At 52.4% G+C, this 26,189-nt stretch overlaps 2 protein-coding genes across 3 annotated transcripts in view; both read right to left on the bottom strand.

Moving 5' to 3' along the window:
* LOC147098071 (inhibitor of nuclear factor kappa-B kinase subunit beta-like) overlaps positions 1–8,615 on the bottom strand; it is a 40,249-nt gene extending 31,634 nt beyond the window's left edge. For both annotated transcript variants that reach the window (XM_085971306.1, XM_085971305.1), the window contains exons 1-2: positions 8,509–8,615; positions 3,817–3,946 (exon numbers count right to left, since the gene is read on the bottom strand). In XM_085971306.1, coding sequence (XP_085827432.1) covers positions 3,817–3,946; positions 8,509–8,564 — 186 coding nt within the window. In that variant the 5' untranslated portion in view covers positions 8,565–8,615. The remainder of the gene's footprint in view (positions 1–3,816; positions 3,947–8,508) is intronic.
* Positions 8,616–10,752: 2,137 nt separating this feature from the next.
* LOC147098072 (inhibitor of nuclear factor kappa-B kinase subunit beta-like) overlaps positions 10,753–26,189 on the bottom strand; it is a 66,475-nt gene continuing 51,038 nt past the window's right edge. Inside the window, 4 exon segments of the mRNA XM_085971307.1 lie at positions 10,753–10,873; positions 11,451–11,540; positions 24,631–24,693; positions 24,696–24,719. Of these exon segments, the coding sequence (XP_085827433.1) occupies positions 11,521–11,540; positions 24,631–24,693; positions 24,696–24,719 (107 nt within the window). The 3' untranslated portion in view covers positions 10,753–10,873; positions 11,451–11,520.

Consider the following 26,189-nt stretch of genomic DNA (forward strand, 5'->3'; position numbering starts at 1 on the left):
CGGAAGCCAAGCGCAGGCAGCGCACGTCAACCCAAGCACCCCACCCACCCGCCCCTTCAACCACCGTCTGCCCCACCTGTGACAGAGACTGCAGGTCCCGCATTGGACTCATCAGTCACCTGAGAACTCATTTTTAATGTGGAAGCAAATCATCCTCGGTTCCGAGGGACTGCCTAAGGACAACACGTCAACTCCCACACTCAGTTTTAATATAAAAACAGAAAATGCTGGAAACACTCAGCAGGTCAGGCAGCATCTGTGGAGAGAGAAACAGAGTTAACGTTTCAGGTCGATGACCTTTCATCAGAACTGGAAAAAGTTGGAGATGGAACAGGTTTTTAAATAAAACAAAAAAGGTGACTCAACCGTGGCTAACAAGGGAAATTAGGGATAGCATAAGATCCAAGGAGAGGCCATATAAATTGGCTAGAAAAAGCAATAATCCTGAGGATTGGGAGCAGTTTAGGAGTCAACAAAGGAGGACAAAGGGATTAATTAAGAAAGGGAAAATAGAATATGAGAGTAAGCTTGCAGAGAACATAAAAACCGACTGTAAAAGCTTTTATAGATATGTGAAGAGAAAAAGATTAGTGAAGTCAAGCATAGGTCCCTTACAGTCAGAATCAGGGGAATTTATAATGGGGAACAAGGAAATGGCAGACCAACTAAATACATACTTTGGTTCTGTCTTCACAAAGGAGGACACAAATAACCTCCCAGAGATGCCGGGGATCATAGGGCCTAATGAAAGGGTGGAACTGAAAGAAATCAGTATTTGTAGGAAAATGGTGTTAGGAAAATTGATGGGACTGAAGGCCGATAAATCCCCAGGGCCTGATGGTCTACATCCCAGGGTACTTAAGGAAGTGGCCCTAGAAATAGTAGATGCATTACTGGTCATCTTCCAGAACTCGATAGACTCTGGAACGGTACCCATGGATTGGAGGGTAGCTAATGTTACCCCACTATTCAAAAAGGTGGTAGAGAAAAAGCGGGGAATTATAGACCGGTAAGCCTGACATCGGTAGTGGGGAAAATGCTAGAGTCTATTATAAAAGATGTAATAGCGGAGCACTTGGAAAGCAGTGACAGGATCGGACAAAGTCAACATGGATTTACAAAAGGTAAATCATGCTTGACTAATCTACTGGAATTTTTTGAGGATGTAACTGGTAAAATAGATAAGGGAGAACCAGTGGATGTGGTGTATTTGGACTTTCAGAAGGCTTTCGATAAGGTCCCACACAAGAGATTAGCATGCAAAATTAAGGCACATGGGATTGGGGGCAAGGTATTGACTTGGATAGAGAACTGGTTGGCGGACAGAAAGCAAAGAGTTGGAATAAACGGGTCGTTTTCCGAGTGGCAGGCAGTGACTAGTGGGGTACCGCAAGGATCGGTCCTAGGACCCCAGCTGTTCATAATATATATTAATGATCTGGACAAGGGAATTGGATGTAATATCTCCAAATTTGCAGACGACACAAAGCTGGGCGGGAGGGTAAGCTGTGAGGAGGATGTCGTGAAACTCCAGTACGATTTGGACAGATTGGGTGTTTGGGCAGAAACATGGCAAATGCACTATAATGTGGATAAATGTGAGGTTATCCACTTTGGTGGCAGAAACAGGTAGGCAGATTATTATTTGAATGGCAATAGATTGGGAGAAGGGGAAGTGCAAAGAGACCTGGGTGTCCTTGTGCACCAGTTGCTGAAGGTAAGCAAGCAGGTGCAACAGGCGGTTAAGAAGGCAAATGGTATGTTGGCCTTCGTAGCAAGAGGGTTCGAGTACAGGAACAAGGATGTCTTGCTACAGTTGTACAGGGCCTTGGTGAGACCGCACCTTGAGTATTGTGTGCAGTTTTGGTCACCTTACCTGAGGAAGGACGTTCTTGCCATGGAGGGAGTGCAGCGAAGATTCACCAGGCTGATACCTGGGATGGCAGGAATGACGTATGAGGAGAGATTGTGTCGATTGGGCTTATACTCACTGGAGTTTAGAAGATTGAGAGGGGATCTCATCGAAACCTATAAAATTCTGTCAGGTCTGGACAGACTAGATGCAGGAAGGATGTTTCTGATGGCCGGGGAGTCCAGAACCAGGGGTCATAGTCTAAGGATAAGGGGTAAGCCATTTAGGACTGAGATGAGGAGGAATTTCTTCACCCAGAGAGTGGTGAACCTGTGGAATTCTCTGCCACAGAAGGCAGTGGAGGCCAGTTCATTAAATATATTCAAGAAAAAGTTAGATATATTTCTTGAGGCAAAAGGGATCAAGGGATATGGGGAGAAGGCAGGGACCGGGTACTGAATTTGGATGATCAGCCATGATCTCATTGAATGGCGGAGCAGGCTCGAGGGGCCGAATGGCCTACTCCTGCTCCTATCTTCTATGTTTCTATGTTTAAGCAAGTGCAGGGGCAGGGAAAGGGGGGAGGGGAGGAAAGAACAAAAGGGAAGGTCTGTGATAGGCTGGAAGGCAGGAGAGATTAAATGACAAAAGGGATGATGGTGCAAGGTAAAAGGAGATGGTAATGGGACAAGTTAAGAAACAAAAGATGGCTCCAGATGAAGTGTAAATGGTGATGGCAGAATGATCAACAGCTGCCTTGAGAGAGAGAGAGAGAGAGAGAGAGAGGAAAAAAAAGATGGGGCCGAGGTTATGATCTGAAATAGTTGAACTCGATGTTGAGTTCAGAAGGCTGTAAAGTGTCCAATCGAAAGATGAGGTGCTGTTCCTCAAGCTTAATTGGAACAGTGCAAGAGCCCGAGGACGGAGTGGGAGTGGAGCGGAGAATTAAAGTGACAGGCGACCGGAAGGTCGGGGTCCCCCATATGGACTGAACGTTTTAAAACTTGCTTCAGCGCTGGTCTTTGACCTCAGCCGCCGCAGAAAATATTAGCATTATTAGTCCCGTTCCTGAAACCAGGGCCTGAAATAGGATGGGGAAACAGACACTCCTGCAGGCCGCCGGCCTGTGCACAAGCTCTCCTGCCCTCCCACTTCAGGATCGCACTCTCCCATTCCAGCATTTCCTTGCTGGAGAGCGAGTGAGAGGCGCTGTGTGTGGGGGGGGAGGGGTTTAGCCCAGCACGAATCCCAAGAGCGAAAGCCGCTTAACTCCCGACAGCCACCAGATGGCCCTGTAGGCCAGCCCAGCTTGTCCTGTCCTGTCCTGCCCCAGAGCGGGCCCAGCACCAAAGCCAGTCTCCCTCCCCCCAGCCCACAGCAGGCGGGGCTTCCAAATTCAGAAACCAAGCGTCCCTTCTTTTAAGAGGTTGGTGTTCCGGAGTTAAATCACTTACATTACAAACCACCAGGATTCTGCACAGCACGCAGAATGTTAATGCTAAACTCTTTGGCCCTAGACCAGTTTTAGGATGAGTTTTTGTGGCCGCACTGATTTATTAATCAATGGATAGGACTTTGGAATTGACGGCGCAGTGTCAAACCAGCAGTAAATTGGGGATGTGGCGAATCGCAACCCAGACTGCGGAAAGCTGCAGGAGGCCAGAGACGGGAAAACCAGGGGCGATGTGGAAAAGACGAGGGCGCAGGAAGTAAAAATATACAAAGGAAGGTTTTAAATGGGGGGGGGGGAGGGGGGTGGTGGGTAGGGGGGGGGCGAGGGTCCAAGTCATTCGCTCGCTCTAATCAAGGGGGCACTACCGGAAAACATGGAGGCCTGGACAGTGCTGTTTCCCCTCAGAGATTGCAAATTCAGCAGCTGCGATATCGCCACGTTGCAGAGCGCGCCGAGGACCCGTGGGGGGGGGGGGGGTCTCAGCGCATGTCCCTTCCCGCCGCTCACCCACCTTCCTGTTAATGATGTCGTCCAGCGCCTTGAAACAACCGTATGGTCCGTGCAAGGTGTCCATGCCCCTCTCCTTCGAGTTCCACCGCAGCATCAGCTGCAGCCAGTGCTCCACCAGAGTTGCCAGCTCGCTGTGACAGAGAGAAAGAAAGACTTTGCATTTCTATAGCGCCTTTCACGACCTCGGGGCGTCCCAAAGCGCTTTACAGCCAATGAAGCACTTTTTGAAATGGAGTCACTGTTGTAATGTGGGAAATGCAGCAGCCAATTTGCGCACAGCAAGCTCCCACAAACAGCAATGTGATAATGACCAGGCAGATGTTTTAATGATGTTGGTTGAGGGATAAATATTGGCCAGGACACCGGGGAGAACTTCGAAATAGTGCCGTGGGATCTTTTACCTCCACCTGAGAGGGCAGACAGGGCCTCGGTTTAACGTCTCATCCGAAAGCCCGAGAGAGACGAGAGCAGCAAGCCATGCCTGCCACAGGTATCCCCAGCCCCTGCTCACATGGACAGCGGGAGATGTAGCGACGCCTGGATCACCCACACACACAGCTCCTGATCTGATGACTGACGTTCTCTCCTCTCCCCGCCCCGCCCCTTCCAGCATCGGGAGCAGCCTGAGCTCACCTTCCCCTCCTCACTGTCCTGTCGACTGGGGGATGCGGGGGGACTGCGGGGGTGGATGTTGACGTTTGGGCAGCCCTGCCTCCAAGGGGTGGAGAGCCCCACCCCCCCAGTGAGGTGGCGGCTCCGGCCTCATTTACATTCACCGGTCGAGCGGCAGGCGGGAGACTAACCTGCATCTCGACCCGGCTTGCACTGAAGACAGGAAGCCGGGCTGGAGCTACAGACAGGGGGGGCCGCGATCGCGGGGGGGCACGATCGCGGGGGGTCGATCACGGGGGGTCGATCACGGGGGGTCGATCACGGGGGGGGGCGGGGGGCGCGATCACGGGGGCGAGGGATCGCGATCACGGGGGGGTCGCGATCACGGGGGCGAGGGGGGGTCGCGATCAGGGGGGGCGCGATCGCGGGGGGCGGGGGGGCACGATCGCGGGGGGTCGCGATCATGGGGGGGTCGCGATCACGGGGGCGGGGGGGTCGCGATCAGGGGGGGGCGCGATCAGGGGGGTCGCGATCAGGGGGCGGGGGGGCGCGATCACGGGGCGGGGGGTCGCAATCACGGGTCGCGATCACAGGGGGCGGGGGGGGCGCGATCGCAAGGGGGCGGGGGGGCGCGATCACGGGGGGGGCGGGGGGGCGCGATCACAGGGGGCGGGGGGGGCGGGATCACGGGGGCGCGATCACAGGGGGGGCGGGATCACGGGGGCGGGGGGGCGCGATCACAGGGGGGCGGGGGGGCGCGATCACAGGGGGGCGGGGGGCGCGATCACAGGGGGGCGGGGGGGCGCGATCACAGGGGGGCGGGGGGGCGCGATCACAGGGGGGCGGGGGGGCGCGATCACAGGGGGGGGCGGGGGGGCGCGATCACAGGGGGGCGGGGGGCGCGATCACAGGGGGGGCGCGATCACAGGGGGGCAGGGGGGGCGCGATCACAGGGGGGGCGGGGGGGCGCGATCACAAGGGGGGCGGGGGGGGCGCGATCACAGGGGGGCGGGGGGGCGCGATCACAGGGGGGCGGGGGGGCGCGATCACAGGGGGGCGGGGGGGCGCGATCACAGGGGGGCGGGGGGGCGCGATCACAGGGGGGCGGGATCACAGGGGGGCGGGGGGGCGGGATCACAGGGGGGCGGGGGGGCGGGATCACAGGGGGGCGGGGGGGCGGGATCACAGGGGGGCGGGGGGCGCGATCACAGGGGGGCGCGATCACAGGGGGGCGGGGGGCGCGATCACAGGGGGGCGGGGGGCGCGATCACAGGGGGGCGGGGGGCGCGATCACAGGGGGGCGGGGGGCGCGATCACAGGGGGGCGGGGGGCGCGATCACAGGGGGGGAGGGGGGGGCGCGATCACAGGGGGGAGGGGGGCGCGATCACAGGGGGGAGGGGGGCGCGATCACAGGGGGGCGCGATCACAGGGGGGCGGGGGGGGCGCGATCACAGGGGGCGGGGGGGCGCGATCACAGGGGGCGGGGGGGGCGCGATCACAGGGGGGCGGTGGGGGGCGCGATCACAGGGGGGCGGGGGGGCGCGTTCACAGGGGGGCGGGATCACAGGGGGGCGGGGGGCGCGATCACGGGGGGCGGGGGGCGCGATCACAGGGGGGCGGGATCACAGGGGGGCGGGGGGCGCGATCACAGGGGGGCGGGGGGCGCGATCACAGGGGGGCGGGGGGCGCGATCACAGGGGGGCGGGGGGCGCGATCACAGGGGGGCGGGGGGCGCGATCACAGGGGGGCGGGGGGCGCGATCACAGGGGGGCGGGGGGCGCGATCACAGGGGGGCGGGGGGCGCGATCACAGGGGGGGCGGGGGGCGCGATCACAGGGGGGCGGGGGGCGCGATCACAGGGGGGCGGGGGGCGCGATCACAGGGGGGCGGGGGGCGCGATCACAGGGGGGCGGGGGGCGCGATCACAGGGGGGCGGGGGGCGCGATCACAGGGGGGCGGGGGGCGCGATCACAGGGGGGCGGGGGGCGCGATCACAGGGGGGCGGGGGGCGCGATCACAGGGGGGGCGGGGGGCGCGATCACAGGGGGGCGGGGGGCGCGATCACAGGGGGGCGGGATCACGGGGGCGAGGGGGGCGCGATCACAGGGGGGCGCGATCACAGGGGGGCGCGATCACAGGGGGGCGGGGGGGGCGCGATCACAGGGGGCGGGGGGGCGCGATCACAGGGGGGCGGGATCACGGGGGCGCGATCACAGGGGGGCGGGGGGGCGCGATCACAGGGGGGCGGGATCACGGGGGCGGGGGGGCGCGATCACAGGGGGGCGGGGGGGGCGCGATCACAGGGGGGCGGGGGGGCGCGATCACAGGGGGGCGGGGGGGCGCGATCACAGGGGGGCGGGATCACGGGGGCGAGGGGGGCGCGATCACAGGGGGGCGCGATCACAGGGGGGGCGCGATCACAGGGGGGCGGGGGGGGCGCGATCACAGGGGGGCGGGGGGGCGCCATCACAGGGGGGCGCGATCACAGGGGGGGCGGGGGGGCGCGATCACAGGGGGGGCGGGGGGGCGCGATCACAGGGGGGCGGGGGCGCGATCACGGGGCGCGATCACGGGGCGCGATCACAGGGGGGCGGGGGGCGCGATCACAGGGGGGCGGGGGGCGCGATCACAGGGGGGCGGGGGGCGCGATCACAGGGGGGCGGGGGGCGCGATCACAGGGGGGCGGGGGGGCGCGATCACAGGGGGGCGGGGGGGGCGCGATCACAGGGGGGCGGGGGGGCGCGATCACAGGGGGGCGGGGGGGCGCGATCACAGGGGGGCGGGGGGGCGCGATCACAGGGGGCGGGGGGGGCGCGATCACAGGGGGGCGGGGGGGGCGCGATCAGCAGGGGGGGCGGGGGGGCGCGATCACAGGGGGGCGGGGGGGGCGCGATCACAGGGGGGCGGGGGGGGCGCGATCACAGGGGGGCGGGGGGGCGCGATCACAGGGGGGCGGGGGGGGCGCGATCACAGGGGGGCGGGGGGGCGCGATCACAGGGGGGCGCGATCACAGGGGGGCGCGATCACAGGGGGGCGCGATCACAGGGGGGGCGCGATCACAGGGGGGCGGGGGGCGCGATCACAGGGGGGCGGGGGGCGCGATCACAGGGGGGCGGGGGGCGCGATCACAGGGGGGCGGGGGGCGCGATCACAGGGGGGCGGGGGGGCGCGATCACAGGGGGGGCGCGATCACAGGGGGGCGGGGGGCGCGATCACAGGGGGGCGGGGGGCGCGATCACAGGGGGGCGGGGGGCGCGATCACAGGGGGGCGGGGGGCGCGATCACAGGGGGGCGGGGGGGCGCGATCACAGGGGGGCGGGGGGGCGCGATCACAGGGGGGGCGGGGGGGCGCGATCACAGGGGGGCGGGGGGGGCGCGATCACAGGGGGCGCGATCACAGGGGGGCGGGGGGGGCGCGATCACAGGGGGGCGGGGGGCGCGATCACAGGGGGGGCGGGGGGCGCGATCACAGGGGGGCGGGGGGGCGCGATCACAGGGGGGCGGGGGGGCGCGATCACAGGGGGGCGGGATCACGGGGGCGAGGGGGGGGCGCGATCACAGGGGGGCGCAATCACAGGGGGCGCGATCACAGGGGGGCGGGGGGGCGCGATCACAGGGGGGCGGGGGGGCGCGATCACAGGGGGGCGGGGGGGCGCGATCACAGGGGGGCGGGGGGGTCTCCCCGTGGCAACAGCTTATTTTGGTGGGCCCGCTCCTGCTCCTCCGGGGCCCACAACAATAACCGAGCAGCGACCTTCGGCCGAGGCTCTCCGCTTCCATCGCCCGTGCGACTGGGCACCGCGCAGGCTCCACCAAGGCCCCCACCTTAAATGGCAATCGGGGTCTTATTTGTGCCTCAGGACCCCGATTTCCACATTGAAAGGGGCCTTTCAGCTGAATCAGGCGGCCCCCTTTCTAAATGGCTCCAGCCGCCTTGCTGGTGTTAACGAGAGAGTGAGACAAGCGACTCCATTCTGGGGCCTCTGCCTCCAGGAGGGGGCGGTGGAAATTGAGCCCAAGGAGTCCACCCCCCACCCCCCCCCCCCCAATATACCCTGGGGCCGGCTCAGCGATCCTCACCTGTTGAGGTTGTTGGGTTCAGGAAGTTGGCTGGAAAACTTCACCTCCATGCTCATGTCTTCGACCACCACAATGTCCCTCTCCCTTTGTGCTTCACTTTGCTGTGCCTTACGGGACAAAGGAAGAGAGAGAGTGGAAACACAAGAGGAGTAAAGCAGCCAGCATCGCTTCTTCGCTTCTAGCTGCAGAATGTGATTTTTTTTTGCAGTTCTTGGAAAAGGAATTCCTCAGACCCCTCACTGCCCCGATATCAGTCTGACCTCTGGTTTGGGATCTCCCTGGAGGGAATCCACTGTCTGATGGGGTACTGTGGCATGCACTGTTTTGGAACAATACTTCGTTCCCTCGGAGTGGATTGAAATTGGTCCAAATAGTGAAGACTGATATCTGTAAGCTCTGACCTTTGTTACGAATCCTGGGGGTAAGGACATTTCCCTCTACTGGGCTCACACCTCCCAAGAACAGCTAGTTCCTGCTCCCTTCCTTTTGCATCTGTTCAAATTCCATTACAAACAAACCTTCAATTAGTGCTAATTAACAGAAATCCAACCAACCAACTTAACAACATCTCAACGATAATCAGGAGGCAGTTACGGCTGAATTACCGTCACACAACTGAACTTCCTTTGTCATCTCGGTTATTTATTTTGTCAATTAACCAATGTTTAAGTGCTGCTAAAGATAACTCTACGGTGAATAAACGATGGTTAGTTCATGACTTTATTGTCTCACCACTTCGTTGATAATTTGCGAGGAAGGGTTAGAACATAAGAAATAGGAGCAGGAGTCGGCCGTTCGGCCCTTCGAGCCTGCTCCGCCATTCAATAAGATCATGGCTGATCATCGGTCTCAACTCCACTTTCCCGCCCGATCCCTATATTCCTTGATTCCCTGAATATTCAAAGATCTATTGTTCTCTGTCTTGAATATACTCAACGACTGAGCCTCCACAGCCCTCTGGGGTAGAGAATTCCAAAGATTCACCACCCTCTGAGTGAAGAAATTTCTCCTCATCCAACCCCTTATTCTGAGACTGTGACCCCTGTTTCTAGACACCCCAGCCAGGGGAAACATCCTCCCTGCATCTACCCTGTCAAGCCCTCTAAGAATTTTATATGTTTCAATGAGATCGCCTCTCATTCTTCTAAATTCTAGAGAATATAGGCCTAGTCTACTCAATCTCTCCTCATAGGACAATCCCCCCCATCCCAGGAACCAGTCTGGTGAACCTTCATTGCACTCCCTCTATGGTAAGTATATCCTTCCTCAGGTAAGGAGACCAAAACTGTCCACAATACTCCAGGTGTGGTCTCACCAGGGCCCTATATAATTGCAGTAAGATGTCTTTACTCTTATACTCAAATCCTCTTGTAATAAAGGCCAACATACCATTTGCTTTCCTAATTGCTTGCTGTACCTGCATGTTAACTTTCAGTGATTCGTGTACAAGGACACCCAGGTCCCTCTGAACACCAACATTTCCCAATCTCTCACCATTTAAAAAATACTCTGCTTTTCTATTTTTCCTACCAAAGTGGATAACTTCACATTTCTCCACATTATACCCTATCTGCCATGTTCCTGCCTACTCACTTAACTGGTCTGTATCCCTTTGCAGTCTCTTTGTGTCTTACTTTCCCACCTAGCTTTGTATCATCAGCAAACTTGGATACGTTTGTCTGGTGCCATTGCTGACTATTCTAGTCAGGATATCGGTCTTACGAGGTTGTTGCTTGTTCGCCTACCACCACGACAGCATCAGAGGGAGTTTAAACGGGAAGCATGAAAGATAAATGGGGAAAAGGCCTGTGAACCCCTATCAGACATTCCTGAACTTGTCTGTGTCTCTTCTGTGGGCAGAACCCCCACGTTTTACAGCTGCTTGTTCTGGAGTTGCAGTCCCCCAGGGTCCTGCTGATACACCCTGACATAAGAAAGCTACTAGGCACTTGGTCAGAGTATTAAACAAGGCTTTAATCGACTGTTTCACGACATGGAAGTCTAGTTATCCTTCACTAGTTCCTGTTTACAAAATGTCCCTGAGCAAGCTGGACCCGTGCCCGAGTATTTATACTCTCCCTGGACAGCGCCACCAGCAGGCCGCCCAGTACATTTCAGTCATTTCTACATGAATGGCACAATTTATGACACACCCCATCCCCCACATCCAGTCCTCCGCACGAGTCGGACACTGATCCCTCGAGCAACCTCAGTCTAAACCCACAGCCTGTTGCACCTACCAGGCCACGGGCTGCCAGTTGGGTAGGAAGGGCCGGAATCCGGTGATGCATTCAAAGGCCAGCGTTCCCAAACTCCAGTAATCCACCGTCACCGTGTACTTCTTCTGTTCCAGGAGCTCTGGGGCCTGCAAGCATTCAACCCAACACTTTGAGCACAATGGGTAAACTGACCAAATGAGCCAGTTTCTCCCTTTCATTCACTGTAATCCATTGAATCCTGTCCCAGCCCCTCCCTCACTGACTGAGCAACAAAATGGGCTTTTTAAAAAAAAACATAGAATGTACAGCAGAGAAACAGGCCATTCGGCCCAACTGGTCCAAGGCCGGTGTTTATGCTCCACCCAAGCCTCCTCCCACCCCTCTTCATCTCACCCTATCAGCAACTTTCCTGCTAAGCTGTGCGGCTGCACAGCCGTCTGGAGGTCCCGCGCAGGCTGTTCAATGCGCGACTCAGAGCACGCGCAGAATCTTGAATGGGGCCGCGCGCCCAGTTAAAGGGACGGTGCACCCGAAAAAACATTCCGGGGAACACTGTCCATCAGAATAACATTTTATTCCCATCCGAGGCTGTCTCCTTTGCTTTCACGTCGAGCAGCAGCTTGTGGCCAGTCAACGTTCACCTGAGCATTTCCATTGCCTCCAGTGGACCAATAAAAGGTTCCTGCTCTGTGACGGGCGAGAACGTGATGAAGAGGCTCTTACCAGGTATTGTAAAGTCCCAACGAAGGAAGTACACAGGCTGCTCTGATCCAGCTCCTTGGCGTAGCCGAGGTCAATGATTTTGTGGATTAACTGTGTTGGGAACAAAACATAAAAAGAAAAATTAATGTAAACTTTTAACACACAAACACCGCGTTAAATATTGGGATCGGACCTTAAACTGGAGTAGCTGAGGGGAGGTGGGAGGAGAATTTAGCACAGCGGACTGCAGAGAAACAATGGGACTTGTATTTCTATAGCACCTTTCACGACCACCAGACGTCTCAAAGCGCTTTACAGCCAATGAAGTACTTTTGAAGTGTAGTCACTGTTGTAATGTAGGAAACGCAGCAGCCAATTTGCACACAGCAAGCTCCCACAAACAGCAATGTGAAAATGACCAGATAATCTGTTTTAGTGATGTTGATTGAGGGATAAATATTGGCCAGGACACTGGGGAGAACTCCCCTGCTCTTCTTCGAAATAGTGCCATGGGATCTTTTACCTGAGGGGGCAGACGGGGCCTCGGCTTAATGTCACATCCGAAAGACGGCACCTCCAACAGTGCAGCCCTCCCTCAGTACTGTACTGCGAGTGTCAGCCTAGATTTATGTGTTCAAGTCTCTGGAGTGGGGCTTGAACCCACGACCTTCTGACTCAGAGGCGAGGGTGCTGCCCACAGAGCCACAGTTTAAATAAGAGATTGCACGGGTACAGAATATATTCCATTCTAGTTAGTGTAGTCCAGTCTAGTTAGTGTAGTCCAGTCTAGTCTAGTTAGTGTAGTCCAGTCTAGTTAGTGTAGTCCAGTCTAGTTAGTGTAGTCCAGTCTAGTCTAGTTAGTGTAGTCCAGTCTAGTCTAGTTAGTGTAGTCCAGTCTAGTTAGTGTAGTCCAGTCTAGTTAGTGTAGTCCAGTCTAGTCTAGTTAGTGTAGTCCAGTCTAGTTAGTGTAGTCCAGTCTAGTCTAGTTAGTGTAGTCCAGTCTAGTCTAGTTAGTGTAGTCTGTCTAGTTAGTGTAGTCCAGTCTAGTTAGTGTAGTCCAGTCTAGTTAGTGTAGTCCAGTCTAGTTAGTGTAGTCCAGTCTAGTTAGTGTAGTCCAGTCTAGTTAGTGTAGTCCAGTCTAGTTAGTGTAGTCCAGTCTAGTCTAGTTAGTGTAGTCCAGTCTAGTCTAGTTAGTGTAGTCCAGTCTAGTTAGTGTAGTCCAGTCCAGTCTAGTTAGTGTAGTCCAGTCTAGTTAGTGTAGTGCAGTCCAGTCTAGTTAGTGTAGTCCAGTCCAGTCTAGTTAGTGTAGTCCAGTCTAGTTAGTGTAGTCCAGTCTAGTGAGTGTAGTGCAGTCCAGTCAAGTTAGTGTAGTCCAGTCTAGTTAGTGTAGTGTAGTCCAGTCTAGTGAGTGTAGTGCAGTCCAGTCTAGTTAGTGCAGTCCAGTCAAGTTAGTGTAGTCCAGTCTAGTTAGTGTAGTCCAGTCTAGTTAGTGTAGTCCAGTCTAGTCTAGTTAGTGTAGTCCAGTCTAGTCTAGTTAGTGTAGTCTGTCTAGTTAGTGTAGTCCAGTCTAGTTAGTGTAGTCCAGTCTAGTCTAGTTAGTGTAGTCCAGTCTAGTTAGTGTAGTCCAGTCTAGTTAGTGTAGTCCAGTCTAGTCTAGTTAGTGTAGTCCAGTCTAGTCTAGTTAGTGTAGTCTGTCTAGTTAGTGTAGTCCAGTCTAGTTAGTGTAGTCCAGTCTAGTTAGTGTAGTCCAGTCTAGTTAGTGTAGTCCAGTCTAGTTAGTGTAGTCCAGTCTAGTTAGTGTAGTCCAGTCTAGTTAGTGTAGTCCAGTCTAGTCTAGTTAGTGTAGTCCAGTCTAGTCTAGTTAGTGTAGTCTGTCTAGTTAGTGTAGTCCAGTCTAGTTAGTGTAGTCCAGTCTAGTTAGTGTAGTCCAGTCTAGTTAGTGTAGTCCAGTCTAGTTAGTGTAGTCCAGTCTAGTTAGTGTAGTCCAGTCTAGTCTAGTTAGTGTAGTCCAGTCTAGTCTAGTTAGTGTAGTCTGTCTAGTTAGTGTAGTCCAGTCTAGTTAGTGTAGTCCAGTCTAGTTAGTGTAGTCCAGTCTAGTTAGTGTAGTCCAGTCTACTTAGTGTAGTCCAGTCTAGTCTAGTTAGTGTAGTCCAGTCTAGTCTAGTTAGTGTAGTCCAGTCTAGTTAGTGTAGTGCAGTCTAGTCTAGTTAGAGTAGTCCAGTCTAGTCTAGTTAGTGTAGTGCAGTCTAGTCTAGTTAGTGTAGTCCAGTCTAGTTAGTGTAGTGCAGTCCAGTCTAGTTAGTGTAGTCCAGTCCAGTCTAGTTAGTGTAGTCCAGTCTAGTTAGTGTAGTCCAGTCTAGTGAGTGTAGTGCAGTCCAGTCAAGTTAGTGTAGTCCAGTCTAGTTAGTGTAGTGTAGTCCAGTCTAGTGAGTGTAGTGCAGTCCAGTCTAGTTAGTGCAGTCCAGTCAAGTTAGTGTAGTCCAGTCTAGTTAGTGTAGTCCAGTCTAGTTAGTGTAGTCCAGTCTAGTCTAGTTAGTGTAGTCCAGTCTAGTCTAGTTAGTGTAGTCTGTCTAGTTAGTGTAGTCCAGTCTAGTTAGTGTAGTCCAGTCTAGTCTAGTTAGTGTAGTCCAGTCTAGTTAGTGTAGTCCAGTCTAGTTAGTGTAGTCCAGTCTAGTCTAGTTAGTGTAGTCCAGTCTAGTCTAGTTAGTGTAGTCTGTCTAGTTAGTGTAGTCCAGTCTAGTTAGTGTAGTCCAGTCTAGTTAGTGTAGTCCAGTCTAGTTAGTGTAGTCCAGTCTAGTTAGTGTAGTCCAGTCTAGTCTAGTTAGTGTAGTCCAGTCTAGTCTAGTTAGTGTAGTCTGTCTAGTTAGTGTAGTCCAGTCTAGTTAGTGTAGTCCAGTCTAGTTAGTGTAGTCCAGTCTAGTTAGTGTAGTCCAGTCTACTTAGTGTAGTCCAGTCTAGTCTAGTTAGTGTAGTCCAGTCTAGTCTAGTTAGTGTAGTCCAGTCTAGTTAGTGTAGTGCAGTCTAGTCTAGTTAGAGTAGTCCAGTCTAGTCTAGTTAGTGTAGTGCAGTCTAGTCTAGTTAGTGTAGTCCAGTCTAGTCTAGTTAGTGTAGTCCAGTCTAGTTAGTGTAGTGCAGTCCAGTCTAGTTAGTGCAGTCTAGTCTAGTTAGTGTAGTCCAGTCTAGTGAGTGTAGTGCAGTCCAGTCTAGTTAGTGCAGTCTAGTCTAGTTAGTGTAGTCCAGTCTAGTTAGTGTAGTGCAGTCTAGTCTAGTCTAGTGTAGTCCAGTCCAGTCTAGTTAGTGTAGTCCAGTCTAGTTAGTGTAGTGCAGTCCAGTCTAGTTAGTGTAGTCCAGTCCAGTCTAGTTAGTGTAGTCCAGTCTAGTTAGTGTAGTCCAGTCTAGTGAGTGTAGTGCAGTCCAGTCAAGTTAGTGTAGTCCAGTCTAGTTAGTGTAGTGTAGTCCAGTCTAGTGAGTGTAGTGCAGTCCAGTCTAGTTAGTGCAGTCCAGTCAAGTTAGTGTAGTCCAGTCTAGTTAGTGTAGTGTAGTCCAGTCTAGTGAGTGTAGTGCAGTCCAGTCTAGTTAGTGTAGTCCAGTCTAGTTAGTGTAGTGCAGTCTAGTCTAGTCTAGTGTAGTCCAGTCCAGTCTAGTTAGTGTAGTCCAGTCTAGTTAGTGTAGTGCAGTCCAGTCTAGTTAGTGTAGTCCAGTCCAGTCTAGTTAGTGTAGTCCAGTCTAGTTAGTGTAGTCCAGTCTAGTGAGTGTAGTGCAGTCTAGTCTAGTCTAGTGTAGTCCAGTCCAGTCTAGTTAGTGTAGTCCAGTCTAGTCTAGTTAGTGTAGTCCAGTCTAGTTAGTGTAGTGCAGTCCAGTCTAGTTAGTGTAGTCCAGTCTAGTCTAGTTAGTGTAGTCCAGTCTAGTTAGTGTAGTGCAGTCTAGTCTAGTTAGAGTAGTCCAGTCTAGTCTAGTTAGTGTAGTGCAGTCTAGTCTAGTTAGTGTAGTGCAGTCTAGTCTAGTTAGTGTAGTCCAGTCTAGTCTAGTTAGTGTAGTGCAGTCTAGTCTAGTCTAGTGTAGTGCAGTCTAGTCTAGTTAGTGTAGTGCAGTCTAGTCTAGTCTAGTCTAGTGCAGTCCAGTCCAGTTAGTGTAGTCCAGTCTAGTTAGTGTAGTGCAGTCCAGTCTAGTTAGTGTAGTCCAGTCTAGTTAGTGTAGTCCAGTCTAGTTAGTGTAGTGCAGTCCAGTCTAGTTAGTGTAGTCCAGTCTAGTCTAGTGCAGTCTAGTCTAGTTAGTGTAGTGCAGTCTAGTCTAGTTAGTGTAGTGCAGTCTAGTCTAGTTAGTGTAGTGCAGTCTAGTCTAGTTAGTGCAGTGCAGTCATTTAGTGGTCTAGTCTAGTTAGTGTAGTGGTCTAGTCTAGTTAGTGTAGTGGTCTAGTCTAGTTAGTGCAGTCCCATCTAGTTAGTGCAGTCTTGTTAGTGCAGTGCAGTCTAGTTTAGTTAGTGTAGTCTAAAGGGGGTGCATGAACAGAGAGACCTGGGGGTATATGTGCACAAATTATTGAAGGTGGCAGGGCAGGTTGAGAAAACAGTTAAAAAAGCATATGGGAACCTGGGCTTTATAAATAGAGGCATAGAATACAAAAGCAAGGAAATTATGATGAACCTGTATAAAACACTGGTTCGGCATCAACAGGAGTATTGTGTTCAATTCTGGGCACCGCACTTTAGGAAGGATGTGAAGGCCTTAGAGAGGGTGCAGAAAAGATTTACGAGAATGATTCCAGGGATGAGAGACTTCAGTTACGTGGACAGACTGGAGGAGCTGGGGTTGTTCTCCTTGGAGCAGAGAAGGTTGAGAGGAGATTTGATCGAGGTGTTCAAAATCATGAGGGGTCTGGACAGAGTAGATAGAGAGAAACTGTTCCCATTGGCGGAAGGGTTGAGAACCAGAGGACACAGATTTAAGGTGATTGGCAAAAGAACCAAAGGCGACATGAGGAAAAACCTTTTTACGCAGCGAGTGGTTAGGATCTGGAATGCACTGCCTGAAAGGGTGGTGGAGGCAGATTCAATCGTGGCTTTCAAAAGGGAGTTGGATAAGTATCTGAAGGAAAAAAATGTGCAGGGCTACGGGGAAAGGGCGGGGGAGTGGGACTAGCTGAAGAGCTCTTGCAGAGAGCCGGCACGGGCTCGATGGGCCGAATGGCCTCCTACTGTGCTGTAACCATTCTAGTTAGTGAGGCCACAGTGGTTACAGATATTGCGGCTTCTGTGTCAGGTCAGTCTTTTTTCAGAATGCGTTTGTTTGAAGTCAGGATTCTCAGTCTGACGGGTAAAGTGCGACATGAGAAATGTAACAGATCATTTTTGATAATATTCAAAGATATATCTGTGATAAGTACAGGTAGACAATGAACTGATCACCTCCCAAACTTTCCTTCACATCTGCTGCCGACATCATCCTGTCTCCCTGACTAGATAATCGAGGGCAAAGGCCAGAACGTCAAAAACAAATCGCAAACTGCATTTCTTTAGCCTCCTTCACATAAGCAAAGGTCTCAGGGGGCAGAAAGGGCTGCGTGGTGGTGGGAGAGGTTGGGAAGGTGGATCGGCAAACGGGGAACAGCGTGATGGAGGCGCAAAGCAGCCAAGAGTAGGTGGACCACATGACCAGGGCACGGAGGGCAGGGTGTAGGGGCAGGGCAGGGCACGGAGGGCAGGGTGTAGGGGCAGGGCAGGGCACTGAGGGCAGGGCAGGGCACTGAGGGCAGGGTGTAGGGGCAGGGCACTGAGGGCAGGGCAGGGCACTGAGGGCAGGGTGTAGGGGCAGGGCACTGAGGGCAGGGCAGGGCACTGAGGGCAGGGCAGGGCAGGGCACTGGGGGCAGGGCGGGGCACTGGGGGCAGGGCGGGGCACTGAGGGCAGGGCGGGGCACTGAGGGCAGGGTGTAGGGACACTGAGGGCAGGGTGTAGGGACACTGAGGGCAGGGTGTAGGGACACTGAGGGCAGGGTGTAGGACACTGAAGGCAGGGTGTAGGGGCACTGAGGGCAGGGTGTAGGGACACTGAGGGCAGGGTGTAGGACACTGAAGGCAGGGTGTAGGGGCACTGAGGGCAGGGTGTAGGACACTGAAGGCAGGGTGTAGGGGCACTGAGGGCAGGGTGTAGGGACACTGAGGGCAGGGTGTAGGACACTGAAGGCAGGGTGTAGGGGCACTGAGGGCAGGGTGTAGGGCAGAGGCCAAGTGGGAGTTTGTGCTCGGAATTTCCCAGGCAGGCTGTGAAAAATACATTTGAGAAATTTGAGTCCGGAGGTCACGAAACTGTGGATAAGGGATTGGCAACAGAGATTAACTGGAATGATCTGATGTGTTTATCAAGGATGTGCGTCTTTGAGCCAATGAATGTCACAGATTACTGAAACCCACACCAGAACTTTTTATTTATGGTTTTACTCCTGGGAGCTGTGTGCTGAAGGAAGCTGCTTTACTGCTTCAATAACTGTGTCCAACAACTGATAAAATAGAAATGTCAGTTCTGGGTCGTAAAGACAAGAAACACAAAACTGGCATCTTCCAAAAAAAATTCAGCAAAGTCACACATCACTCCCCGAGCAACGGAACATTCTCCCCAAAGTCCTGCGCTCTGGGTTTAACCCCCTGACCGCTGGCTAGCAATGTTTGGAAGGTTGGAGCTCTTGCAGTCGTTTACAGATGTTGGGAGACCGCCTCCAGATGTTGAGGCTGTACCATCAGCTCACGGGTGTCGACCGTGGCTCAGTGGGCAGCACCCTCGCCTCCGAGTCAGGAGGTCGTGGGTTCGAGCCCCACTCCAGGGACTTGAGCACAGGCCGACGCTCCCAGTGCAGTGCTGAGGGAGTGCTGCACTGTCGGAGGTGCCGTCTGTCAGATGAGACGTTAAACCGCGGTTCTGTCTGCCCTCTCAGGTGGATGTAAAAGATCCCATGGCACACAGCAAGTAGTGTAGATGGAAGCATAAAATGACAAAGAGACATTGATAGCTTAACTGAGTGGGCAAAACTGTGGCAGATGGATTTCAACACAGGTAAGTGCGAGGTCATCCATTTGGGACCAAAAAAGGATAAATATGATTAATTTTTAAATGGTGAAAAGTTAGGAACAGTGAAGGTTCAAAGACATTTAGGGGTCCATGTACACAGATCACTAAAATATAGTAGTCAGGTACAAATATTAATCAAAAAGGCTAATGGAATGTTAGCCTTTATAACTGGAGGGCTAGAATATAAAGGGGAAGAGGAGGAGGATATATCGGCCACGGAATGAGTGCAGTGCAGACTCACCAGAATGCACCAAGGGTTACAGTATGAGGAGGCATTACACAAACTAGGCTTGCAATCCCTGGAATATAGAAGGTTAAGGGTAATTTGATTGAGGGTTTTATGAGTCATAACGGCACAGGAGGAGGCCATTCGGCCCATTGAGTCCGTGCCGGCTCTCTGTAGAGCAATCCAGTCAGTCCCATTCCCCCGCTCTATCCCCGTAGCCCTGCAAGTTTATTTCCCTCAAGTGCCTATCCAGTCTCCCCTTGAAAACATTGAGTGTCTCCGTTTCCACCACTTCCGTCGGCAGCGAGTTCCAGGTCATCACCACTCGCTGCGTAAAAAAGTTTTTCCTCACGTCCCCCCTGTATCTCTTGCCCAAATCCTTAAATCTGTGTCCCCTAGTCCTTGTACCATCAACTAGTGGGAACAGCCTTTCCCCGTCTACCCTATCCAAACCCGTCGTAATCTTGTACACCTCTATCAAATCACCCCTCAACCTCCTTTGCTCTAATGAAAACAAATCCAGCTTCTCCAACCTGTCCTTGTAGCTAAGATCCCACATCCCCGGAACCATTCTGGTAAATCTCCTCTGCACCCTCTCGAGGGCCTTCACATCCTTCCGAGAGTGTGGTGACCAGAACTGGACGCAATACTCCAGTTGTGGCCTAACCAGCGTTTTATAAAGATTCAGCATATCTTCTCTGCTTTTGTACTCAATACCTCTATTTATGAATCCCAAGATCCCATATGCTTTGTTAACCACTCTCTCAATATGTCCTGCCACCTTCAGGGACCTATGCACATTAACTCCCAGGTCCCTCTGTCCCTGCACACTCTTTAAAACTGTGCCATTAGTGTATATTGCCTCTCCATGTTCCTTCTGCCAAAATGCATCACCTCACACTTCTCTGTATTAAATTCCATCTGCCACCTGTCTGCCCAATCTGCGAGCCTTTCTATGTCCTGTTGCAGTCGATTGGTATCATCACTGTTTGCCACACCCCCAAGTTTGGGGTCATCGGCAAATTCTGTATTCCAATATCCAGGTCATTTATATATATAAAAAAAGCAGTGGCCCCAGCACTGACCCTTGGGGAACACCACTATCTACCATCCTCCAGTCTGAAAAACAGCCACTTACCACAACTTGCTGTTTTCTGTCCTTAAGTCAATTCCTTATCCAAGCTGCCACTGACCCACCTATTCCATGAGCCTCAATTTTGTTAACCAGCCTTCTATGTGGTATTTTGTCAAACGCCTTCCAAAAATCCATATAGACAACATCCATTGCATTCCCTTCATCAATCCTCTCTGTTACTTCATCAAAAAATTCAATTAGATTAGTCAAACACGATCTGCCTTTTACAAATCCGTGTTGGCTCTCCTTAATTAGCTTAAACCTCCCCAAGTGCCCGTTAATTTTTCCTTGATTATTGTTTCTAAAACTTTACCCACCACTGATGTTAAACTGACCGGCCTGTAGTTACTAGGATTGTCCTTACACCCTTTCTTGAACAATGGTGTCATATTTGCCACTTTCCAATCCTCAGGCACCTCCCCCGCATCTAGGGAAGATTAGAAAATTATGGCAAGCCCTTCCGCTATCTCCTCCCCCAATTCCCTTAGCAACCTGGGATGCAAGCCATCTGGACCAGGAGACTTATCCACTCTAAGCCTACCCAGCCTTTCTAGTACATCCTGTCTATCAATTTTCACCCCTTCCATTGCTTCTATCTTTTCCACTTCTACCAGTATTTTGTCAGCATCCACCTCCTTAGTAAACACTGATACAAAGTACTTATTGAGTATTCTAGCCTTGCCCTGCAACTCTAAGCATATATCACCTTCTTTGTCTCTAATAGGCCCCACCCTGCCTCTTACTACCCGCTTACTGTTTACATGCTGGTAGAAGATTTTTGGGTTCCCGTTTATGTTAACCGCCATTCTACTCTCATTCTCTCTTTGCCAGTCTTATTTTCATCTTCACTTCCCCTCTCAACTTATTGTATCTGGTCTGGTTCTCCCTTGAAGAATTCACCTGACATACACCATACACCCTCTTCTTTTTGTTTTATCATCTTCTCTATCTCCCTCGTCATCCAAGGAGCCCTTACTTTGGTTCCCTTACCCTTCTCTCTTGTTGGAATGTACCTAGCCTGTACTTGGAACATCTCCTCCTTAAAGATCACCCATTGTTCTGTTACAGTTTTTCCTGTCAGTCTTTGGTTCCATTTTACCCTGGCCAGATCCTTTTGCATCCCATTGAAGTTAGCCCTATTCCAGTTTAGAAGTTCCACTCTAGATTGTTCCTTGCTCCTCTCCATTGCTAATCTAAATCTTATGATACGACGATCACTCGTACCCAAGTGTTCTCCCACAGACACTTGGTCGACCTGGCCCACCTCATTCCCCAGCGCCAGATCCAGCAATGCTTCCTTCCTAGTTGGGTTAAGAACATATTGGTCAAGGAAATTCTCCTGAACACATTTCAGAAATTCCTCCCCCTCCTTTCCCTTTACCCCAGCATTATCCCAATCGATATTTGGGTAATTAAAGTCCCCCAATATCACCACTCTATAGCTCTTGCATATCTCTGCGATTTCCCTGCAGATTTGCTCCTCTACCTCCCTCTCACTATTTGGAGGCCTGTAGAATACCCCCAATAGTGTGATCAGACCCTTTTTGCTCCTCAACTCTAACCAAATGGATTCTGTCCTTGTCCCCCCAAGAACATCCTCCCTTTCCAACACTACAATGTCTTCCTTAATCAGCACTGCCACCCACCTCCCTTTTTTCCTTCCCTATCTTTTCTGAACACCTTGTACCCTTGAATATTAAGTGCCCAGTCCTCACCGTTTTTAATTTTTCGTTTCCGTTATTGCCACAACATATTGCCATATGGCAAATTGTGCTTGTAACTCACCAACCTTATTAACCACATTTTGTGCGTTTACTTACATGCATTCTAAACCCATTTTTGAATTTTTCCTAGTCTTTCTTAGTCTGCTCCTATCTAATATGGTACCAATTCCGCCTCAAGTACTATTTTCTCTAGTACTATCCAACACACTCACTATTTTCTGCACCTTATTCCTCTTTTCTACTCCTATATGCTGGTGCCCATCCCCCTGCCAAGCTAGTTTAAACCTGCCCCAACAGCACGAACAAACCTCCCCGCGAGAATATTGGTCCCGGCTCTGTTGAGGTGTAACCCGTCCCGCTTGTACAGGTCCCACCTTCCATGATTTTGAAAGGAATTGATGGGGTCGAGAGAGAGAAACATTTTTCTACGAGTGGGCGAGTCTAGGACAAGGGGACATATCCTTAAAATCAGAGCCAGGCCATTCAGGAGAGAAGTTAGGAAACACTTCTTCACACAAAGGGTGGTAGAAGTGTGGAACTCCCTCACAACAAGCAGTAGATGCCAGCTCAGTTACTCATTTTAAATCCGAGATCGATAGATTTTTCCTAGCCAAGGGTATAAAGAGATATGGAGCCGAGGCGAGTGGATGGAGTTAGGGTACAGATCAGCCATGATCTCACTGAATGGCGGAACAGGCCCGAGCAGCTGAATGGCCTCTTCCTGTTCCTAATGGTAAGAGGTCGAGAGAACAACAGAGCAAGTCAAACACTGTTGCTAACTTTTACTGAAAATCATAACATTTCTGCAGAGGGCAATGGTAATGAAGTTCCCAGCGTGTCCGGCGGTGCAGTGGTTATATTACTCAAACTAGTAATCCAGAGGCCTGCACCAATAATCCAGAGAACGCAAGTTCAAATCCCACTTTGAGCATTTGAATTCAGTTAGAATGAAGCGGCCAGGTTGTTGTAAAACCCAACTGGTTCTCGAATGTCCTTTAGGGAAGGAAACCTGCCGCCCTTACCCGCTCTGGGCCTGTACGTGACTCCAGTCCCACACCGTTGAGGTTGTAGGACAGGTTGGGTGATTGGGCAGAAGCATGGCAGATGCAATATAATGTGGATAAATGCGAGGTTATCCACTTTGGTGTCAAAAACAGGAAGACAGATTATCTGAATGGCAATAGATTGGGAAAAGGGGAAGTGCAACGAGACCTGGGTGTCCTTGTGCACCAGTCGTTGAAGGTAAGCATGCAGGTGCAGCAGGCGGTTAAGAAGGCAAATGGTATGTTGGCCTTTGTAGCGAGAGGGTTTGAGTACAGGAACAAGGATGTCTTGCTGCAGTTGTACAGGGCCTTGGTGAGACCACACCTTGAGTATTGTGTGCAGTTTTGGTCGCCTTATCTGAGGAAGGATGTTCTTGCCACGGAAGGAGTGCAGCAAAGATTCACCAGACTGATACCTGGGATGGCAGGAATGACGTATGAGGAGAGATTGGGTCGATTGGGCTTATACTCACTGGAGTTTAGAAGAATGAGAGGGGATCGCATTGAAACTTATAAAATTCTAACAGGACTAGACAGACTAGATGCAGGAAGGATGTTCCTGATGGCGGGGGAGTCCAGAACCAGGGGTCACAGTCTAAGGATAAGGGGTAAGCCATTTAGGACAGAGATGAGGAGGAATTTCTTCACCCAGAGAGTGGTGAACCTGTGGAATTCTCTACCACAGAAGGCAGTAGAGGCCAATTCATTAAATATATTCAAGAAAGAGTTAGATATATTTCTTAAGGCTAAAGGGATCAAGGGACATGGGGAGAAAGCAGGGATAGGGTACTGAGATTGGATGATCAGCCATGATCGCATTGAATGGCGGAGCAGGCTCGAGGGGCAGAATGGCCTACTCCTGCTCCTATCTTCTATGTTTCTATGACTCTTAATTGTCCTCTGAGGTGGCCAAGCGATACACACAGTTGTATCAAGAAGGCGGCGGCGGCTCACCACCACCTTTTCAGGGCAACTCGGGATTGGCAAGAAATACCAGCCTTGCCAGCGACGGCCTCATCCCGAGAATGCATGTTATAGAAAGCAGTATAACTGAATTGTAGAACGCTGCAGCCAGGTTCAATCAATATATGAAGATTTCTCGTCATGAGCCAGAATAGACAACAACAACTTATATTTATATAGCGCCTTTAACATAGCAAAACGTCCCAAGGTGTCTCACAGGAGCGTCCTCAAACAAAATTTGACACCGAGCCTCATAAGGAGATATTAAAGAAGATGACCAAAAGCTTGGTCAAAGAGGTAGGTTTTAAGCAGCGTCTTAAAGGAAGAGAGAGAGGAGGAGAGGTTTAGGGAGGGAATTCCAGAGCTTAGGGTCTCGGCAGCTGAAGGCACGGCCGTCAATGGTGGAGCGATTAAAATCGGGGATGCTCAAGAGGCCAGAATTGGAGGGGCGCAGATATCTCAGAGGTCTGTGGGGCTGGAGGAGATTACAGAGATAGGGAGGGGCGAGACCATGGAAGGATATAAAAACCAAGGATGGGTATTTTTAAATCGTGCCGTTGCTTAACTGGGAGCCAATGTAGGTCAGCGAGCACAGGGGTGATGGGTGAACAGGACTTGGTGCGAGTTAGGACACGGGCAGCAGAGTTTTGGATGGCCTCAAGTTTACGTAGGGTAGAATGTGGGAGGCCAGCCAGGAATGCGTTGGAATAGTCAAGTCTAGAGATAACAAAGGCATGGATGAGGGTTTCAGCAGCGAATGAGCGGAGGTAGGGGCGGAGACGGGCGATGTTACAGAGGTGGAATTAGTGATGGCGCGGATATGTGGTCGGAAGTTCATTTCAGGGTCAAATATTACACCAAGGTTGCGAACAGAATGGTTCAGCCTCAAACAGTAGACAGGTGGCTGCAGTTTGATATCCAACAGTTAAGAAAATATCTCCCTTAAAACCAGCAACGCCCCCACTTCTCGAAACATTGGTGAAACTAAACCGCTGTCCCAGAAGAACGATCTGCTCCCGATAGAGCTGCCCTGGGTGTGGCTCACTCACCCGCTGTTCCCCTTGCTGCAGGACGATGTTCTCTGGCTTCAGATCGCGATGGATGATTCTGTTTTCATGCAGGTACCGGAGGGCAGAGGCTGAAACACAAAGAGGCCAATAGTCAGAACAGCAAGCATGCAGCTCACAGACACCGCCCCCAGACACAACCTCCCTCATGGTGTTGGAACCAAGTCTCATCCCACCACCTCCTACTCCAACTCGTTGCATCCAGGATCTCAAACTGTGGAAATCTTTACTCTCTGTTTCCTTCCTCTTACAGAATGATAGGATAGTACAGCACAGAAGGAGGCCATTCGGCCCATCAAATCTGCACCGGCTCTTTCGAAGAGCAACCCAGTTAGTCCCACTCCCCCGCTCTTTCCCCATATCCCTGCAAGTTTTAACTTCTTCATGTATTTATCCAATTTCCTTTTGAAGGCTACTATTGAATCTGTATCCACTGCCCTATCAGGCAGCGCATTCCAAATCCTAACACTCGTTACGTAAAAAGGTTTCCCTAAAATCTTCAGCACGAGTATTCAAACCACCTCCCACGGCCACGTGCCGGCCACGAGCAGTGACAAGCCCGGGGAACTCTGCACTACTTGTGCTTTCATTTCTGATTGGCCAGTTCGCCATGTCTGAATGTCAAGGGCCCGGAGGTTTGCAAAGGGCTGCTCTTCATGCTCACACCTCATTGGTGGCCGAATACTGGGCCTGAACACCGAGACCGAGTATCAGCGACGTGGGATGTCTGGAAATTAACGGCACCAGGGATGCAAACTCTACATGTGGCTGACAAGTTGCGAGGCTCTCACTAACGTGGTGCAATACGACAAAAGACTTGGACACTCCTGATCTACAGCCCTTTAAAACCTAACCGCTTCATATCGCTTAAAAACAACTTCCTGATTGACCTTGTCCCTGTCCATGGCTGGAGCACCCGTCTTATTCGGTCCTTCCCTTCCTAACTCCTTGACCGCTCGTTCTCTCTTTCTATCTCTGTAACCTCCTCCAGCTCTACAACCGTCCGAGATATCTGCACTCCTCCAATTCCGGCCTCTTGCGCATCTCCCCGATTTTAATCCATCCACCATTGGTGGCTGTGCCTTCAGCTGCCTGGGCCCTAAACCCTGGAATTTCCTTCCTAAACCGCTCCACCTCTCTCTAACTCCTTTAAGACGCTTATCAAAACCTACCTCTTTGACCAATATCACCTTATGTGGCTCGGTGTCAAATTTTGTTCAATAACGCTCCTGTGAAGCGCCTTGGGATGTTAAAGGTGCTATATAAATACAAGCTGTTGCTGTTGGTTACCACCCCGGTGTGGGGAGATGGTGGGGGGGAGAGAGGCACAGAGCCTACAGAAGAGATTGGGCCATGGTGGTCTTTAGGGGGAAACCCCTGGGCAGCGGGATTGGAAATCCCGCTGGCGGATAGGGGGTGGGAAAGGGCGTTGCCACGCATAGGATTTGTAGTCCTGGGGACTCAAAGGAAACAAACCGACCCGAATTTATCCTGGTGGGTCTCTGGCGTGAAGCGAGCCCAGAGCCTGGGATCTTCAGCTG

The sequence above is a fragment of the Somniosus microcephalus genome, chromosome 30 (genome assembly GCF_052327205.1).
Source record: "Somniosus microcephalus isolate GS21.2 chromosome 30, FLI_Smic_1.0, whole genome shotgun sequence".
Taxonomy (NCBI): Eukaryota; Metazoa; Chordata; class Chondrichthyes; order Squaliformes; family Somniosidae; genus Somniosus; species Somniosus microcephalus.